Raw genomic sequence first — 20367 nt, 5'->3', positions numbered from 1 at the left:
GGTACAATGTCAGTGCCGGGGGATGGGCTGCAGACAGCGGACAAGGTCTATAATATACATATATTGCATGCCAGTGTCCCTCCATACTGGGAGGGTCCATGTCCCTGATTCACATTTCCACTCGCCATATTGAAAAGAGGGAAAGTGTCATGACAGCAGGATGTGAGGGGACAATGAGTGGCAGCGGGACGGGAGGGGACAGAGAAGTGGCAGTGGGATGGGAGGGGGACAGTGAAGTGGGATGTGAGAGGACAGTGAAGATACAGCAGGGAGGAAGGGGACAGTGAAGTGACAGCGGGATGGGAGGGGACAGAGAAGTGACAGCGGGGTGTGAGGGGACAGTGAAGTGACAGTGGGATGGGAGGGGACAGTGAAGATACAGCGGGACGGGAGGGGACAGAGAAGTGACAACAGGATGGGAGGGGACAGAGAAGTGACAACAGGATGGGAGGGGACAGAGAAGTGACAGCAGGATGGGAGGGGGCAGAGAAGTGACAGCAGGATGGGAGGGGACAGTGAAGTGACAGTGGGATGGGAGGGGACAGTGAAGATACAGCAGGGAGGAAGGGGACAGAGAAGTGACAGCGGGACGGGAGGGGACAGTGAAGATACAGCCGGACAGGAGGGGACAGTGAAGATACAGCCTCTCTCCCAGCTATTCCTATCTGTGAGTGAAGATTGACTTCTCCCTCTTCCGTGACAGCAGGATGCGAGGGGACAGTGAAGATACAGCGGGACGGGAGGGGACAGAGAAGTGACAGCAGGATGGGAGGGGACAGAGAAGTGACAGCGGGACGGCAGGGGACAGTGAAAATACAGCGGGACGGGAGGGGACAGTGAAGATACAGCGGGACAGGAGGGGACAGAGAAGTGACAGCGGGGTGGGAGGGGACAGTGAAGTGACAGTGGGATGGGAGGGGACAGTGAAGAGACAGCGGGATGGGAGGGGACAGGGAAAATACAGCGGGATCGGAGGGAAGCGTCCCTTACCGCCAGGAAATGGAAGCGCCGGTGCAGACTGGCTTTGACACGCAATGCTGCTCCCACGTAGATCTCTGCAAGCGTGGCTACTGAGATGGTGTTGCCAGCGCAGTCTGCCAGGTTGACGGCACTCAGCGCCATGTTGATGGCCGACAGATGGCCACCCGCATGCTTCCCTGGACAAGAAGAAATAGAAACCAGAAGAGTTATTGACACGCTGGTCCTCCTCTGCGTAAGGGAAACACAGCCACGTATTTAATACCACAGAGCGGAGCTGTGTATGAACCCAGAAGAGACAATCACAATCATATTTTATTGATAACCGATAGCAAGGTGCAGGAAGCTGACTTCTGAATAGTTTCCATGAGTTACAATGCACACCACTGATGTTGTTCAAGTCCAACCCCCAGCCATAATTGCTATATCCCCTTTGGGCAGATCTTCCCTCACTTCCTGTCTTGGTGACATCCTGAGACAGGAAGTAAGGAGAAATCCCCTTAAGGGTTCATAGACAGCAATAAAAACCTGACAGGGATTCTAACTCTTCCCCACCCTATACAAGGCTAAGAAAACATTATGGCAGTAGTGCCATCTGATGCCCCAACATACCGGTCATGTGCAGCTGGTGCAGGCGGTGGTACACCAGGGCGGCCTCTCTGCAGCTCTTCCTCACATCGTCCTTCAGCTGATGGTCCCTGCGGAACCCCCCGGCTCTCCCCGCCAACCAGCGCCCCACCCAGAGCCGTTGCAGGACGTAGCGTATGACGCTCCACATCAGGCTGCAGCAAAGGTCGAAGTTAGACGTGGGGAGAGGTCGTCCCAGAGCTTTCAGGGCTTTCCAGAGGTGAAGCGAGGCCTGGGCAAAGTCCCCCTGCCATGAGAAGACAACAACGTCACTCTTTACACTCTTACAGGATGCACAGAGGGTCAAAATTAGTTCAAGTGCAAGTTTAATATCAAATACAATAAGAAAAAAAAAAGCCTGGATAGAAGGACCTCTGCTTAATTCCTCTCATGTGCTGCCAGACCTTCCTTCTACAAGAGCCCCTCAAGCAGCTGCTGTACTCTGAGACTCACTTTTCTAAGACTACAAATAGTTCTAGAGAGAGGGACCATACTGCTTCCTAATGCATGCCTGACCTGTGCCTGAACTCTGAGCTGTTTCACCAGATTGGCCTGCTAACCAACCTACAGGCCACTCAGGAACAGAGCAATAGATTGTGGGAAACATGAGCATGGGTAACACACACTCCGGAAGTATTGGGAATCTCAGGGCTGACATAAACCTACGACAGGACATTATAGAAAATAGATTTTAGTACAAGTTGAACTTTACCCGAGACAGGTCGACATCGGCTTGCTTGCGGTGGCACCAGAACTGGACTGAGGACTCCGAGTGTAACCGCGTGACCGGCTCGCCGTAAATGAAGAGGCGGATGGAGACGCAAAGCACAATGATCAGGTTTACAGGCCAGAGGAGAGCGGATGGAGTAAACCAGCTGAACCATGAAGAGCTCTCTGCGGAAGAAGAACACAAATTCTCATTATGTGCATGCACGATTTTTTATATTCTATAGAAGGACGGCACCATCTTTGTTCGTGCATCATCCAGGGTCACCATCTACTTCCTGGGCTGAGATGTCGGCTCAGAGATGACACATTTAAGTAAATCCTGGTGTCTGTGCAGTTCCCTGGCTGTGTTGACAGATAACACACCAGGACTGGTGTAGGAAAGGACCCTAAAGGATGATGATGCTGGAAGACTTCTATTGGCCAGGTGCTGTGATTGTCAATCTGAACAGGAAAAGATACGTTGTAGTTGTATAACACTGACTGCGGGCTCTGCTCTGATTGTGGTCAGATGGAGGAGTGTTTCCTCTCAGGACCACCATGGGGTGGTAGGGCATTTGTGCACCACCAGCCCAGGCCTCCCTCAGAGTTCTTCCTGCACAAACTAACTGCAAAGATGAGTTTTAGAGCTTGCCATACCTAAGGCCTGACCACAGTCACGGTAATCCTGGCATTCTATGTCCTCCATATCAGTACCGACTTACCAGAGGAAGGCATTTCCAGCATGCTTCTCCCACTTCCATGAAACGCAGAGCTGACAGAGGCCTCTTGGCTCCTGGAACCACCCATCAAGAAGGACAGGGGATTGAAGGAGAGACAAAGAAAGACGAAAACGCAGAGCGCCATGCGAGAGCGGTCCAACATCCCCGAATTGGGGGGAGACGGTAGTTCCTGCTTGACTTGCACCTGGGCAGAAAACACAAGTGAAGGGTTAAGGCGGACGTGTAGACTTCTCAGTGGTCTTCCAGATACAACATTGATTGACTATCACTCTAAATCAGAATGAACGTTCAAGACGCCTGAGGCGATTATGACTCCTGGGACACTCCACCATAGGGATGGATCCATCAAAGGATATTGGGTTCTTACATTGGGGCAAAGCGTGTATATCGTCAATGTGTCTCCCTGTGGTGTGAGCATTTAAGTGGCCATGGTCTGGGGTGCCATACGTGGCAGTAGGTAGAAGGGGAAGGTTACAATGTAAAAGGGATCTGGGGAGGGGGTACCATGAGGAAAGGAGAACTGAAAGGAGCTGGAAAAGGGGCTTCACCAAGAGGACCCCACCACCACCACCACCACCACCACCACCACCACCACCGAGCTTCATGGTACAGAGAGGAGATGAATAGGTCACTCATTACTGTCTGAGACATGTCCATGGGCTGAGGACTCCATGGGCTCAGGTGGCTATGAATTTCTGGTCACACTTGTATACATTGTGTTGTTTCGCAAGCTGCCAGTGCAGATCATTACGAGTGCTGGAATGTTGGAGCTCAGTAGAAGAATGTATACAATGTGTGTGAATGAGAACATTACAAAGAATGGACAGTTGTGGGGTCGTGCTCTGCATGTTTACAGCTCCGAAGGAGGATTCTCACCATGTATTGATGTCGTGATGTTGCTGGTGATCGGAGAATCATTTCTTCACCCCATGAATGAACAATGAAACCACAACTGTCCATTCTTTATGTTGTTCTCATACACATTGTATACATTCTTCTACAGACCTCTTATTGTTCATCCAACTGCACCAGGGGGCATTGCTTTTAAAAGAGTGCCTAGCCTGAGCTAAACGTATTTTGCTTAGTGCTTCCATTGGCTCAGTTGCTGGAGCTGGACGAGTCAAGGAGTCAGGAACTTCTGCTATGCTGTGTGTTGCCATAAAGCAGGGGTAGCCACATTCTGCCACTCCAGCTGTGGTGAAACTACAAATCCCACTATGCCTCAGAGTCATACCTGTGGCTGCCAGACTCTTGCAATGCCTTATGGGGCTGAAGTTTGTACACCCCGGCCATAAAGGAAGTCCGGCACAAACAAGCATAAGTGCTCCTTATCCCTGGTTGATTTACACCTACCAGCTTGCAATTCTAAAGATTTAAGTCTCACGCTTCCCTGTAAAGAGTAATGGCCGCCAGTTGCACAGCTGATGGCAAAGAAGAGGAACAGGAGGATAGATAGACATCCTGGAGGAAGGACAAGCCCAGAAACCTTCCAGATGTCCTTGCTAATGGCTCATTTACTGCAGGAGATTTGGGTTAGGGAACATGTTCATCTACAGCAGGGCAACATCGGCCCTTCAGCTGTGGTCAAACTAGAAATCCCCATCATGCATCTGCCTCTGCAAGTCATGCAGGGCTGTGAGAATCTTGCCATGCCTCATGGGATTTGTAGTTCCACAACAGCCGGAGGGCCGGAGTTTGCTCACCCCTGATCTACAGGGATCCTAAGAATGCTTTCTTTGATATAACCGCTGCGTTTGAAGGCATCTGCAGGTGGATTTATTAAGAAGAAATGTGAACTGGCTGGGCAGCTGAGGTTTCCAACAGAACTCTCAGTACACAGCAGGAGAAAGGGGGAGAAAGTGTTATGTTTGTGAACTTGGATGCTTTGATGTAGTAAAGAGCCAAGGCACTTATTTTTTATAACACATTAAAATATTGTTTTCACAAATCTGACTTCATCTCTGTAGGAAAAGAATCGTGTTCAACTATGTAATTCAAAAAATTGGATTCCCTTTAACAAAACTGTGTATTTTAGGAAATGGCGTGCCCCTACAGTCCTTACCTTGGCTTCATCAGTGAAGGGGCTGTCTGGCTCGGAGTCACTGGAACACTGGGATAGCGGACTGCCAGTGTGCGAAGGAGATCCCACGTCCGAAGGGGGTGGCGTGAGGACATCCATCATCTCTGCTTTCATGGCTTCCATATTAACCCCGGTGCCCGCCACAATGTCTTTCAAAGTACCTAATAAGGGGGGGAAAAAAAAGGAGACAAGGTGGAAATAAATCGCCGTTAAGCTTTATTGAACCTGTACAAATGCTTGTTTGACATTTCGGACCATTTCTGCTTGTCATCTGTGTGCAAAGATCTGATTAGACTGTGAAAACGGATCAAAAGGGTCGACAGAACAGCTAAAAATTATCATTCCTGATGATTATCATTGGCTGAATGTAAATGTATAGGGAGGTGGCTGGAAAAGACCCCACCTCCCCATCATCCCGCCTACTATGTACGCAGCTCATAATGAAAAACACCAAATGTCTGTCTAATACAGCCATTCTCAACCAGGGTTCCATGGAAGTCTATGGGTTCCTCCAGAGGTTGCTAGGGGTTCGTTGGGCGGTGGCTGATTGATCTCCTATTTGATGGTGTCCGCATAGTTCCAGGGCCAATGCCACTTGGCAAAGCCAACAGCATGACACCATTGACCTTTTTAGCTGTCTGTAAGGGGGGGCATTCTGACCGCCACTGAAAAGGGTTGTATTCTTCCCACTGACTACCAATGAAAGGGGCATTGTTCCCACTGACCACCAATGTAAGGAACATTCTTCCCACTGACCACCAATGTAAGGGCATTCTTCCCACTGACCACCAATGTAAGGGGCATTCTTCCCACTGGTCACCAATGTAAGGGGCATTCTTCCCACTGGTCACCAATGTAAGGGGCATTCTTAACACCGACCAACAATGTAAGGGGCATTCTTCCCACTGACCACCAATGTAAGAAGCATTCTTCTACTGGTCACCAATGTAAGGGGCAATTTTCCCAATGACCCCCAATAAATTGGTTTTATCAGGGGTTCACTGAGACCTGAAAATTACTTTAGGGTTATAAAAGTTTGGAAAGCTCTAATATATTGGAATATAGTGGGAAACCATGTCTGTGAAGGTTCTCATTCATCCAGCTCATGCTATATCTGTAAAAAAAAAAAAATCAGTCAAGGCAACAAAGTCCAGTTGCCTTGACTGATTTTTTACAGACATTGGGAAACCATGTAAATAATGTGTTGCAGTGGATCACGCACTCCCTGCGCATGGGAAGTCTTACTACCAAATTAGGTGTACCACTCACCAAGCGTGTCCATAAAAGCACAGATATCCTACAGGTGTATTGGCCTAACCACCCAAAGGCAGCCATTCTGCATCCTGAGCCGATATGCATGAGAATGATGACTGTCATTACGCAAGGAGGCACTGACATCATGATGCCCCATACTGCTCTGAAGCACAAGGGTGCCATCACTGTGCCTGCTGCTATGATGACAGCCTATGGCTCACAAGTATGTCCACACCAAAGAGAATTGAGCAGCGGAAGAGAAGTCCCTTACTGTTTTTCTGGGCAGCCATTTTGAGCAGGATGTTCTCTTGCTTAAGTTTGATGTTATTCTGCTGCAGATAACGAATATAGTCGATGGCTTTCTTCAAAATGCCCGACTTGTTCAGCTGTGGGGAAAGAGCAAAAAGTAATTTCTTTCATATAAAGGCAAAAAACAATCAGAGCGGTCTGTTCCAAGTTTCTGTACGTGTCATAGGACCCTCTCAATTATTTGAAGAGGTTCTCTAGTCTAACTGCTGTCTTGAGGTGCCCCTAACCTTGGTGTTAAGGTTGTTGCTCCACCAGTTCTCGTATAAAGTGCACCAGAAAAGTGGGGCTGGCTGTCAAGGACCCCGCTGCCAGAAAACCAAACAGGCCCATCTACTCAGGTAACATCATAGGCATCAAGATTGCACATGTGTGTGCAGATCAATTCAATAGGCTGACGTATGGAATGCCCTACCAAGGCCTGGGAAGCTTCCCAACTGTTGGCTGCCACTCAACTGAACACGCATGCAATTTGATTGTTCTAGATGTCTGACAGCATGAAGGCAAGAAGACTTTTTGGTTTGGAGGCAGAGGGGTCCTTCACAACCCCACAAGGACATCACATTTCAGCGCTCCCCATCCACATGAAGAAGCGGAGTGGCTCCTCAGCACTATGGGGGTGGGCGCTATTTTGGAACAATAAGTTCTGAGCCTTCTGTCAGGATAAAAAGATGACTACAACATCCTTTACCTATCCGTCTTTGCCCATTACACCCAAGGGGGTTCCTTTGTCAATAATAGCAAAGTAGATGTGTTGGTAAGGTAAAAAAAAAAAGGGGAACATATAAGGGTTCCTTCCTTGGTGCTTTACCTTGGCCTCTGTTCCCACCACAAGGTCCTTCAGCTCAATGATCTTGTCATTGATGGAGGATCGATAGCGCTTCTCGATGGCGTTGTGCGCGGTTCGTTTTTCACCCTTGCAGTTCAACATAGCCATCTTTCCGTTGGGAGTTATACGGCTGATGGGCAGCTTGTCGGCGTCCACCATCAGCGTGGTTAATATGGTTCCTCCACTCATCAAGGTCTAGGGCATGAAAAAAAAAAATAGGTGATCTTTTTTACCCATTGAACCACCTGCTGCACTATATAGATAGTGGTGGACAACACTTTTTAGAGACAACAGCTTTGTAGCTACCTGGGTAATCATTAAGATTGAGCATCACAACATTGGTGGCAACCACTGGGTATAGGGTCTGGCTGTCCTCTCCTCTATGCTGCCTAAGAATTCAGCCCATGCTTACAGGAGAAGGGAGCACATGGATGACCTCATTGTTTAGCCTGCTGCTCCTTCACTGTCCTATTAATGGCTTGGGTGGACTGGTGACCAAATGTTACTGCTTAACTGCAGTGGATAAAAGTGGGGGGCACTGTTTGGGATATACAGGGTCACAGGGAGTACCTGGAGTATAAGACCTGATAAAGAGAATTACAAATCCTCTGGCAGGTAAGACGTATCTGTTTCAACTATGTATTAAACCAGGGGTAGCCAAACTCCGGCCCTCCAGCTGTGGTGAAACTACAAATCCCATGATGCATCTCTCCCCGGGAGTCATGTTTGTGGCTGTGAGAATCTTGCAATGCCTCATGGGATTTGTAATTCCACCACATCTGGAGGGCTGGAGTTGGGCTACCCCTGTATCTATCACCATCCTCCCTATTCTCAATGTACACTGGCCGGTATTTGGGTCCTTAGTGCTTGCTATGGGCACACCATAGAGTTGTGTAACAGCTTTGCTATTTTATTGAAAGGGTAACCTTTGCGCAAGCCATTTCGCAAATGAACGTCTAACATAAGTATAGTTTCCATGGTTGGAAGAAAGACAAATGTGATTGTTTTTTTGGAAATGTTTGAAATTCCTGTGCGACCACAGCTGGATATGGAAAGTTTGGGGGTTTTTTTCATTTCCTAAAATGTTGAATGTTAAATGTCCAGCCCCTGTAATTGGCTCAGATTTTTGGCTGCCAGTTATAAGGTGTATGTCATTCCCGGCCATGTCCTCAGATATACTGCACTAGGAGTTCACTTTGGAACCTGCCTAGTCTTCCTGTAACATAGCTGCAGTCCTATATGTAATCTAGATGCACTCAGTTCTGTCTCGGCTCCTCACCGGCATCTGCAGAGGCGTGGTCTGGATTGTTGTGGTGGTCGGTACCGTTTTGACGCCCGACATCACCGTTCCGTCCGTCTTCACTGTTGTAAAGACCAGAGAGTCCGCCTTGATGAAATGAGGCTGGAGCAGAACCTGAGCAGATAAAAGGAGTGTGATGTTACTAAAAAGAACCAATCCCGTTGGGGGGGGCAACCTCACAGGCAGAGCTCACTCACCGGCAGCTGCTGGATTTGCTGGGCTACAGAAGTGGCGCTGGTGGTGGTCAGGAACTGTTGAGGAGAGATGCCCTGCGCGTGGATGGTCAGAGGCTGCTGGATCTGTGGGGAGGGGTGCAGCTGCAGAGGCTGGGCGGCCACGCTCTGCAGCGCCATGCTCCGCAGCGGCTGGCTGGCCGTGCTCTGTAACGGCTGACTGGCGACGCTCTGCAGAGGCTGGCCTGGGATGCTCTGCAGGAGTTGGCTCGCTGTGCTGGGTGGGGTGGCAACAACTTGTGTAGCTGATGATAAAAAAAACAGAACAATTTTGCGTTGGGCACCTAATAGGTATTTAAAACAATACCATCTTAAGAGTTCCATCATTTGAAATCAGAGCTCTGCAGAAGGGAGAGTTTGACCCCCGAAACGTGTTGGCAACCACAGATGGAGGGTTGTAGTTTGCCAAACCCTGATCTGGGACATACACCAGGTCACATGTAAGGTAGTGGATATTCGACAGGCCATTCAAATATGTTTTAAGACAGTGAAAGGCAAATAAGAATAGCCGAATGTTTCAACAAAGCAGTTCCTTCCTTAGAGACCTTTACATGTATGATGCCCTCTAATGGCAAAAATTTACCCGTCCCCCAAGCTAATGCTGGACATAGACAGTCAGATCTGACAGTCCAACACGTGTTTCTATTTTTTTTAAAGCTGAACGCCAGCTATATATAAAAAGACACAGATGAATGCAGCTCTATGTTCAGGAATATGTCATTACATGTATTCATTTAAACAGTGTGCATATTTGACTTGGTTTTAGCCTTTTGGTGTCTCTGTACAGCAGAAATCACACTGGGAGAGGGAAAGCAAGACAAGGGGCCAGTCAGTTGTGCTGCACTGCTCATGTGCCAACAAGAAACATGCTAATAGGAGGAGTGAGCAGAGAGATGAGCTCATCACTCTGCTGCTTCTCCTTAAATATCCAAACACGGGCTGGGGAAGGGACAAGACCTGTAACAGTTCAACTCGGCCTGAGTTCAGCTTTAGAAACCATCGGCAGAACCTCGCTGAGAATGGTTGAACTAGCTCATTAGTAGACAGACTTGTTCAAGTCAACAGGAAGTCCTCAACTGTCCACCTTAGGCCCCATTCACGCGTAGCGATTTCCACCGCGTGATATCGTGAGAAGTCGCCGGCTAATGATATTCAATGGAGCGGTCTTAGCTCCATGTCACTCGTCGTGGTCGCAAGTCGCTTCTACAGGACCCTTTTTTCGGCGGATTTTGCTTTTTTCTAATGGAGCCCAACGGAGAAGGTCGCGCTACCGTCGCTGGAACGTCGCCCCGAAAGTCGCGCTATCCCGGCCGCTGCAAAAGGTATGTCGCTACGTGTGAATGGGGCCTTACAGTCATTGTGTGCAGGAGGACACTGTGAAGACCCAACATGTTCGGCCTTAAAGAGGACAGCAGGAGACCAAGCCGGGTTCTACTCCTGTCCATCAAGAACAAGAAAACAAGGCTACAGTGGTCACCAGATCACCAAAACTCGACGCTCAAGCCGGTGGTGGCGTCTCATAATGGTGAAGGGAATCTATTGCTGGGACATATTAGGCCACTTAATGCCAACTGAGCATCACATGACTGCGGAAGCTTTGTCCCTGACCACATGCACCCCTTTCATAGGCACCAGATAGGTAGTCACAGAGTGTCCAGCCTGGCGAACACCTCGACAGTAATTACCTGTGTCAACATTCTGTTCCTGGTATCCGGGCACGGGCTGGTTGTTAAACTGAGGCTGCGCCGACGTAACCAAGCTCTGCCCGAACGGCATGCCCTGAAGATGCTGGGTTGTGGGAGTGGCCTGTAACTTGGCCTGGGCATGCTGCGGGGTGGGGCAGACCTGCATGGGCTCATCCTTGACCATGCTCTGCAAGCCGAGCTTCAGCTGGTGCATGAGATTGTCCTGAGGGGGGGTGGGAGCCGGCGGGCTGCGGAAGCCTGGAGTGGGCATCGGGAACATCTTCATGGGGGTGGAGGTGGTAGGAGCGGCCAGTAACCCCTCCAGGGAGCTGAGGGCGCCCCCTCCTGCGAGGTCCACATTAGGAGCGGGGTCCTGGGCCGGAGTAGTGACTGCTCCGAACGAGGCATCGAAGAACCCAAAATCGTTGTCATTGTTGTTGATGAGCTGGAGCATATCTGGAGGGGGAGGGGGGAAGAAAAGTAGAGCCATAAAACTTCATGCAGTGTTAGAGGAAGGCAAAGCTTTGTTCTTAAAACTGTAAGATTGACCTAAAATATAAACCACTCTGCAAATATTTATTACTCATCGTGGTCCCTTTAAGGCCAATTAAACTCTCAGTTGGGTGCATAAAAAAAAAAAAAAGGTGTGCAAAATATTTTACAGTTCATTTTCTTTAGAAAGCAGCCACAGCCCGAGTAGAAAAGCTCGGCCAGCTTGCTGCACAGGACTATTGCGGTCAGTGGGGAAGCAGTGGTCTCTCTGTAGAGGTCTGACACACCCACTTGCTCTGCAATGTGTGACACCAAGACATCAATTAACCCCTTCCACACTCCATCCAAAACTTAAAATAAAGAAAAGATTTTTGCTATGATACACTTAAATGTATTCCCTCATTACATGTGCAGGCTCGGCTTCCTGCTTCATAGTGCACCATGGTGGCTAAGCTTTACTGTTCCCACGGGCGTCCCGAGGCCGGGTGTCACCTGGAGCAGTTACCGGGTGACACCCCGCCGTGACGTCACCGTGCATGCACGGTGATCTTATTGATACCTGCCAGTGGAATTCTTGGTAATGGGCGCCGGCAGAGAGAGGAGGGGGACAGTAAACAGGTGGGATAAGGTGTGCCGCCGGGTCCCCTCCTCTCTCCCGGTCCATGACCGAGTGCCCAACTGTTCAGAGGGGGGTGACACCAAAATGACTGTCATTTTGGTGGCACCCCTCCAATGGTGTCACCCGGGTGCAGGCCGTGTACATGTACAGCGGATAGTCATTAAAAAATAGTTCATCTCTACATTAAATACAGGCATGAAAAATATGGAACTGCAAAAAAAAGAAAAAAGTGTGACCGCAGCAGGTATAAAAAAAAAAGATCCGAAAGGGGGACAGACTCGATGGACCACTGTCTCTTTAGATGTAAATGATAACTTTCTGTAAATGATAATCTGCCCTCAGTGAACACAAGACTTCATGTGGACAGAATCCGCTCAGCCATAAGTGAGGGGGGTAACGTGTTCTCGTATTATTGAATGTGCACACTGAACATGTATATACCGTAGTATATACTCATTTACCACCTTGTATATAGTATATACTCATTTACCACCTTGTATATAATATATGCTCATCTACAACCTTGTATATAGTATATATACACTAATTTACCACCTTGTATATAGTATATATATACACTAATTTACCACCTTGTATATAGTATATACTCATTTACCAGCTTGTACATAGTGATTTACCACCTTGTATATAATATGTGCTCATTTATCACCTTGTGTATACTATACACTCATTTACCACCATGTACAGGTGAAACTCGAATAATTAGAATATCGTGCAAAAGTAATTGCAGTAAGTGCTGCAAAAGGGGCCCAAACCAAGTACTGGGTACATATGCATGCTTGTACTTTTCAGAGGTCCGATATTGTTCTATGTACAATCCTTGTTTTATTGATTGCATGTAATAATCTACTTTTTTGAGGTTGTGGATTTGGGGTTCTTGGGGTTTTCATGAGCTGTAAGCCATAATCATCACAATGATGACAAATCACGGCTTGAATTATCTTGCTTTGCATGTAATGAGTGTATCTCATATATTAGTTTCACCTTTTAAGTTGCATTAGTGAAATAAATGAACTTTCCACGATATTCTAATTATTCGAGTTTCACCTGTATATAATATATAGTCATTTACCACCTTGTATGTAATATATGCTCATTTACCACCTTGTATATAATATATGCTCATTTACCACCTTGTATATAATATAGGCTCATTTACCACCTTGTATATAATATATGCTCATTTACCACCTTGTATATAGTATATACTCATTTACCACCTTGTACCGTATATAATATATGCTCATTTACCACCTTGTATATAATATATGCTCATTTACCACCTTGTATATAATATATGCTCATTTACCACCTTGTATATAGTATATACTCATTTACCACCTTGTACCGTATATAATATATGCTCATTTACCACCTTGTATATAATATATGCTCATTTACCACCTTGTATATAATATATGCTCATTTACCACCTTGTATATAGTATATACTCATTTACCACCTTGTACCGTATATAATATATGCTCATTTACCACCTTGTATATAATATATGCTCATTTACCACCTTGTATATAATATATGCTCATTTACCACCTTGTATATAGTATATACTCATTTACCACCTTGTACCGTATATAATATATGCTCATTTACCACCTTGTATATAATATATGCTCATTTACCACCTTGTATATAATATATGCTCATTTACCACCTTGTATATAATATATGCTCATTTACCACCTTGTATATAATATATGCTCATTTACCACCTTGTATATAATATATGCTCATTTACCACCTTGTATATAATATATGCTCATTTACCACCTTGTATATAATATAGGCTCATTTACCACCTTGTATATAATATATGCTCATTTACCACCTTGTATATAATATATGCTCATTTACCACCTTGTATATAGTATATACTCATTTACCACCTTGTACCGTATATAATATATGCTCATTTACCACCTTGTATATAATATATGCTCATTTACCACCTTGTATATAATATATGCTCATTTACCACCTTGTATATAGTATATACTCATTTACCACCTTGTACCGTATATAATATATGCTCATTTACCACCTTGTATATAATATATGCTCATTTACCACCTTGTATATAATATATACTCATGTACCACCTTGTATATAGTATATAGTCATTTACAGGATATACTAGATTTATTATTATTCGGCACAGACCGAGATTGTCCAAATAGATCAATAACTGAAGACAAAAAACGTCAGCGTGTTCTGATTTACAAGATACTAAAAAAACATAAATTGCGTCATTGGAGGAGCTGGAAAACATTTTTCTCTATGTGATAAGACATCGGCGTGTTACAATTGTATTCTGCGGCTGAGCTGTGACTTGTACAATCTATGGAATCATCTTCCAATCATCTAAGCCGCCCGCATGCGGTCAGGTGATCATGCTTACAAAAACCAAGTGCAATGAGCGACCGCAATTTCCTCCCAAATCACAGAAGAGCTTTCTTCAAGCAGAAGGAAGTCTCACTTCCATCAAAGATTCCCAAAAAAAGGATTCCTAAAATCTTGCAACTTTTTATCAGCTCCCCCAACTGCATAAAATATCCGGCAAGCCTTTCGCCACATTGGCTGCCCATTGTTTGCAAACAAACATCAGTGCGCAGGTAAAATCAGCGCCGCGTGCCAATGTCTGCGATGGCATGGCGAGAAATATTCAGCGTTGGACGAAAGATCGCAAGTAACATTTTACAAAAGTGGATCTTAAGCGGAATTAACGCTACAGGGGTGGTGGAGAACACTGGGCTCGTTAGTGCTGTACCTTCAAAAGTGCACTCCATGAGTACGCCAAATGAGTGTGGGGCGCAAGAGCCGGACTCCCAGAAAACGTGGGGTCGCCCCTGCCCAAGAGCTGACACTCCAACACGGCGCGGAGAAATGCCGATGTGTTAATTGTAAGTACAGTGACATGGAATTTTGTGTGTCCTTCTCTTGATTTCCCACACCCTCCCATCCCTCCACCTCTCCTGGCAGTTCCATCTCCGCTGGAAGAAGCTTGAGGGGGGGAATAACAGAGTGAATCAGAGCTCGCAGATGAGGTGACTGCCAGGGACCAATCAGGGAGAGCGAAAGGAGCCAGCCCAGCCTGGCCATAGACGGAGGAAGGACCAGCCTCGTCTCTCAAGGTTACTCGCGTTCAGCAGCCCTGCCTCCTCCTTCGCAGGGTTATTATAGGACATTGACAGGCCAACTGACAATACACATCGCCTGAGGGCCATGCTTCGCTACAGCACAAGAAGGCGATACAATAAAGAGTGATATGAAAGAAATCGATACAAAAGAAAAGCTACAAGAGAAAGAGAGATACAAAAAAAAAAAGTGACAGAAAAAAAAAAAAAGCTGTACGAAAGATGCGATATGGAAGAAAGCGATATGGAAAGGAGGCGATAGAAGAGAAAGAGATATACACGAGAAAGCAGTATTATGACAGAAAACAATACACGAGAAAGCGATGTACGCGAGAAAGCGGTGTACGTGAGAAAATCGATAAGCGAGAAATCGATAAGCGATACGAGAGAAAGCCGTACCCGAGAAAGCGTTAGCCGAGAAAGCGGTACGAGAGAAAGCGTTAGCCGAGAAAGCGGTACGAGAGAAAGCGGTACAAGAGAAAGCGATGAATCGCTGCGAGAGAAAGCGATAAGCAAGAAATCGATAAGCGATAAATCGATAAGAAGCCGTACCCGACAAAGCGTTAGCCGACCTAGCGTTAGCCGACAAAGCGTTAGCCGACAAAGCGTTAGCCGACAAAGCCATACCCGACAAAGCCATACCCGAGAAAGCGTTAGCCGAGAAAGCGTTAGCCGAGAAAGCCATACCCGAGAAAGCCATACCCGAGAAAGCCATACCCGAGAAAGCCATACCCGAGAAAGCCATACTGAAAGCGTTAGCCGAGAAAGCGGTACGAGAGAAAGCGGTACAAGAGAAAGCGATGAATCGCTGCGAGAGAAAGCGATAAGCAAGAAATCGATAAGCGATAAATCGATAAGAAGCCGTACCCGACAAAGCGTTAGCCGACCTAGCGTTAGCCGACAAAGCGTTAGCCGACAAAGCGTTAGCCGACAAAGCCATACCCGACAAAGCCATACCCGAGAAAGCTTTAGCCGAGAAAGCGTTACCCGAGAAAGCCATACCCGAGAAAGCCATACCCGAGAAAGCCATACCCGAGAAAGCCATACCCGAGAAAGCCATACCCGAGAAAGCTATGCGAGAGGCAGAAGCAGCAATAAAAAAAATAGTTGGAAGTCCTATTACCCAGACTACTAAAAATTTGTTTTTTTTTGTCTCAGTTGATGAGGTGTCCCATAACTTCCTGTCCTAACAGGAAGTGAGGGGAAATCTCCCAAACAGGGACCCAGATGACAATAACCCCTTCCCTGCTCAGTGTAATACAATCTAACGAGCTTTGGATAGAGTTGTGGTGATGCTTACATGTGCCCCAGGGATTCAGCTGCAGTGCACATGACAGGTCCCCTTTACTATGGCATTCCGGAACCCGGTGAAAGGATATAAAAGGACAGACAAGTCCATACAGTTCAGAGGCCGTTCATTGGCCGTATCTGACTGCCGTGCACCGCAATCACTGCGCTCATATTTACTTTTACCGTGTAAATGGCGATAATCTTTCGGGTGACATGGCTGCTTAGAGTTTTGCACTGTAAGAATGCAGCCGGACAGCTTGTTACAGACCGGTGACATTCCTGGGGCAGCTTGTGGAAGAAACCAAAGTACTAGCGGGGAGGGGGGCGGCCATTTTTCAGCCAAATCAATACAGGTGAAAAGGCCACATCGGGAGCCAACAGCGGCATCAAAGGTTATCTCCACCGGATGATATCTGAGGGACCAGAAGGAAGTTGGTCAATAAAGGAAACCTGTACTGATGTACTGGGAGAAATCTGTAGGCAGCCAATCCTGGCCTCTCCTGGAAGTGCTGTGTCTTACCTACCGTGTTCATCCACTGGCTTCAGATTTGGGAGGTACAGATGCAGGTTCCTTACCAGCTGCATACTTGTTCCAGTTAATTGACTCAGAAGGTTTTGAGGCCAGAGATAATCTATAATCTATATGGCCCTCTCACCAGTACACCCATAACTCTGTCCTGCCGGTTATAATGGCCCACAGAGCACAATGCTGCACTCTGCTCTACCACCATTGGTCCATTAAAGGGCATGTCAAGTTTTGACTAATATGAGGAAGGATTAGAACTCCCATCTCTGGGGAGAGATTTACCTCATTTCCTGTCCTGCAGACAACAGTTTCACCAGGCAGGAAGGGGAAATTTGCAGCAGGGACACAGACAGAAATACTAGGGGTTGTAGTCTTCTCCTACTCTACTAAATGAAAGCATTTCAAATTCTATCTCTGCTGCTGGTGAAGAGTTCCATCACTTGCTGTCTGGTAAAACATTGTCAGCAGGACAGGAAGTGAGGGTAAATCTCTGTAAAGGAGACCCAGAGGGCAGTAAAAACCTGACAGAAGTTCTCATCCTCATGACTCCATCTAAGGATGTTTTTTTGGTTGGCATACTTCTTTTTGGTCCTCAACTCCGTGAACTTTGTCCCCCTACCCCGTAGCAACCTCCATCTTTTCTATCAACCGCTCTTTTCTCTGTCAGCTCAGCTCTACTTTTCAGCAGTCGGAGGCCATTTTGATGGCTGTAGTAACAAAAGCCATGTTTGGATGAAGCCTCTCTGGACGTTTCTAGTCAGAAGAGAACCGTGGTCTCACTCGGTCATCACAGGAGGAGGTAATTTCAAACCATGCTTGTAAAGAAACAGGTTCACTTCAATGGCGGTTTCCTGTCCCCCTTCCGGGAGAGGAAGGGAGGGTAACCCTCTCTAACGAAGCCCCGGACTCACATTCGTCACCATGACGAGAAGTGAGAGTAGTCCTCTCTAATGAAGCCCCGGACTCAAGTTCTCTCTGGTGTCACGGGGACAGGAAGTGAGGGTAAACCCCTCTAACAAAGCCCTGGATTCATGTTCTCTCTGAAGTCTCCAGGACAGGAAGTGAGGTTAAACCTCTGTAATGAAGCCCCAGACTCACTTTCCCTCTGGTGTCATCAGGACAGGAATTGAGGGTATTCCTCTCTAATAAAGCCCCAGACTCCCTTTTTTCTCTGGTGTCACCAGGACAGGAAGAGAGGATAGTACTCTCTAATCCTACCCCACTCTATCCAAGCTTTGGCTGGACTCTTCTTGGTAGGAAGGAAGGATGGATGGGAAGAAGGATGGAAGGATGAATGGGACGTGTGGCAGGTAACGTGTCATGGGTTGCATGTAGTCGGTCCGGCTCACCCGCTTCCATTGAAGATCATTCCAAATCTCCTTCATTGTGGGACTGAAGTGACCCCAAAGCATCGCTTCCGGGATTAACCCCTTTACCGCCGTCACTGAGAATGTCACAACCTCCTATGGTCGGCCATGCAAAAAGCAATATTCCAGCACTTACATGGCGCAGTCTGTCAGGGTCACTTCCGATCGTCCGACACTACCCGCCTCCGATGTGTACCATACACTCCTGATTGGCTCCTTCTGATTACACTCACCTGACACGTAAAGCTGACGTTTAATCTGCTTATATTTTGGCTCATCCTGGACCACCTCATCAACACGCCAATTATATTATTACATTAAACCTTTACATTTCCATTGGATACCATATTTTAGACCCGGTGATGTCATCACTGGGTACCTGTCCTCCTCCATGCAGTGTGGGTAGATCATGGCTGGTGGGAGGGGCCAGCACGATGCTGTACATTGCTTCCCGAAAACAAATCTCCCAATGTGACACCCACATGTGATCCTGAGCCTCTATTATTGATGCTAGATGTCATCCCGTCAGGGCTCTGAGTGGATGACGTGGGATCAGATTAAAAAAAAAAAAAAAAAAAATCGTAGAAAAAAAAACAATTTTTTTTTAATGTTTACATATATTATAAAAATAACTAAAAAAATTGTAGACAAAATGTAACTACAGTACTTAGAAGTTATAATATTTACACATTTAAAAAAAATTAAAATTAGGTAAAATATAAATATTAGTAATAAATGTAAACATTGTAGAAAAAAATATGTAAACATTTATAATAAATGTAAACATTAAAAAAAAGTAAAAACATTTCTAGACAAAATGTAAATACTGAGAAGTAAAAAATGTTTACACATTTAAAAAAAAAAATTTTGGCTAAAATATAAATATTTATATGTAAAAAATTTAAACATTAAAAATAGTAAAAATTGTAGTAAAAATGTAAATATTTACAAGTTTAAAAAAATCTAAATCTTTCTTTAAAAAAAATAAAAATAAAACATTTTAGGCAAATTGTAAATATTGCCTATAATAGGAGTGAGGTTGACTATCCCGGAGTGTTTTGTGCATAGCTATACAGAGCAGCTGAAACTAAGGCACTGACCGACAGTAACCCTGCGTTGCGTCACATTGGGGGCGTGGCCTCAGCCAGGAACCCTGGGACGCCTGTGGGAATCTACAATTGATGGGACGCACATGGGGGGGAATGATATCAACAGGGCACAGATGGGCTACTTTTTCTTTAACACTCCAGCCACGAGGAAGGAGACATTGGTTCCGCGTTTCAAACGTCAGAGCGCGTGAAGAAACAAATAAGAAGCCCCTAAAATGAATGGCGAGCAGATACAGCCTCAATATTTGCACTTTTTAATCAGACAACTGGACCCGGGGGGGGGATCAGTAGCTGTTGTAGGACTACAAGTCCCAGCTAAGGCAAAGCAAGCTGCAATGAGTAGGGAATGAACAGTCCCAGTATGTCCCCATCCTCATAGGACACTGACATGGTCATCAGCTGTTTCCAGGGCAGTCTGAGGCTCTACCAATGATTGTTTTGTCCGTGGTCACCCCCCCCTCATCCCCTAAATAGTGTCACCTCCTGGCACGGACAGCCATTTTTTAAAGTTTAGGACCATGTCCGGAACATGTGAGGTGTCCCTGATCTGGGAACGCTGACCACTGAGCCCATAGGGGTGCTGTGCTTTAACTACAAATCCCAGCATGCCTCTGCCTCTGGGGGGGTCATGCCTGTAACTGTCAGTCTTGCAATGCCTCATGGGACTTGTAGTTCCACAACAGCTGGAGGGTCGGAGTTGCCAACCTCAGCCATAAGTGTTACTTAGTTTTCAGTTAGCCAATTTGCACAGCAAGTTCCAGGGACAGGAAGGGACAATACATTGGGGGGGTACAGGGGCCCCCAAACTGCCACCTGCTCACACTGCCATATAAAGGGGCACACTGCCATATAAAGGGGCCGCATACGCGGGGGTCACCCACCGTCAATGTCGCTCAGCAGGGCCGTGTCGATGTCGCTGTTCCCGTGCAGGCACAGCGTCGGGTCCAGCGAGCCATCGTCGTACGCCAAACCGTTCATCCTGCCGGTGGCTCCTTCCCCCTCGCGAATGGCGGTCAGTCTCTCGTTCCTGCGGCCGGCATAGGGCTTA

At 46.6% G+C, this 20367-nt stretch overlaps 2 protein-coding genes across 5 annotated transcripts in view; both read right to left on the bottom strand.

The window, feature by feature from the left end:
• LOC108788747 (sterol regulatory element-binding protein 1-like) overlaps positions 1 to 9177 on the bottom strand; it is a 24361-nt gene extending 15184 nt beyond the window's left edge. For 2 of the 4 annotated variants that reach the window (XM_018558595.1, XM_018558598.1), the window contains exons 1-9: positions 9020 to 9177; positions 8802 to 8936; positions 7505 to 7717; positions 6659 to 6773; positions 5116 to 5294; positions 3036 to 3237; positions 2318 to 2499; positions 1591 to 1852; positions 991 to 1157 (exon numbers count right to left, since the gene is read on the bottom strand). In XM_018558595.1, the coding sequence (XP_018414097.1) occupies positions 991 to 1157; positions 1591 to 1852; positions 2318 to 2499; positions 3036 to 3237; positions 5116 to 5294; positions 6659 to 6773; positions 7505 to 7717; positions 8802 to 8936; positions 9020 to 9175 (1611 nt within the window). In that variant the 5' untranslated portion in view covers positions 9176 to 9177. Of the gene's footprint in view, positions 1 to 990; positions 1158 to 1418; positions 1427 to 1590; positions 1853 to 2317; positions 2501 to 3035; positions 3238 to 5115; positions 5295 to 6658; positions 6774 to 7504; positions 7718 to 8801; positions 8937 to 9019 lie in introns of all 4 variants that reach the window. The other 2 variants (XM_018558596.1, XM_018558597.1) reach the window with 2 other exon arrangements.
• Positions 9176 to 20367, bottom strand: LOC108788734 (sterol regulatory element-binding protein 1-like; the record flags this gene model as incomplete). The annotated part of the gene is made up of 3 exons (XM_018558576.1): positions 20201 to 20367; positions 10741 to 11196; positions 9176 to 9300 (listed from the first exon to the last, which is right to left on the bottom strand). Coding segments are annotated over exons 1-3 (678 nt in total), but the record flags the coding sequence as incomplete, so codon positions are not given.

Source organism: Nanorana parkeri, unplaced genomic scaffold (genome assembly GCF_000935625.1).
Source record: "Nanorana parkeri isolate BGI_ZX_2015 unplaced genomic scaffold, ASM93562v1 scaffold347, whole genome shotgun sequence".
In the NCBI taxonomy this organism is placed as follows: Eukaryota; Metazoa; Chordata; class Amphibia; order Anura; family Dicroglossidae; genus Nanorana; species Nanorana parkeri.
The sequence above is the reverse complement of the archived record's forward strand: the minus strand, read 5'-3'. Positions and strand labels throughout refer to the sequence as shown.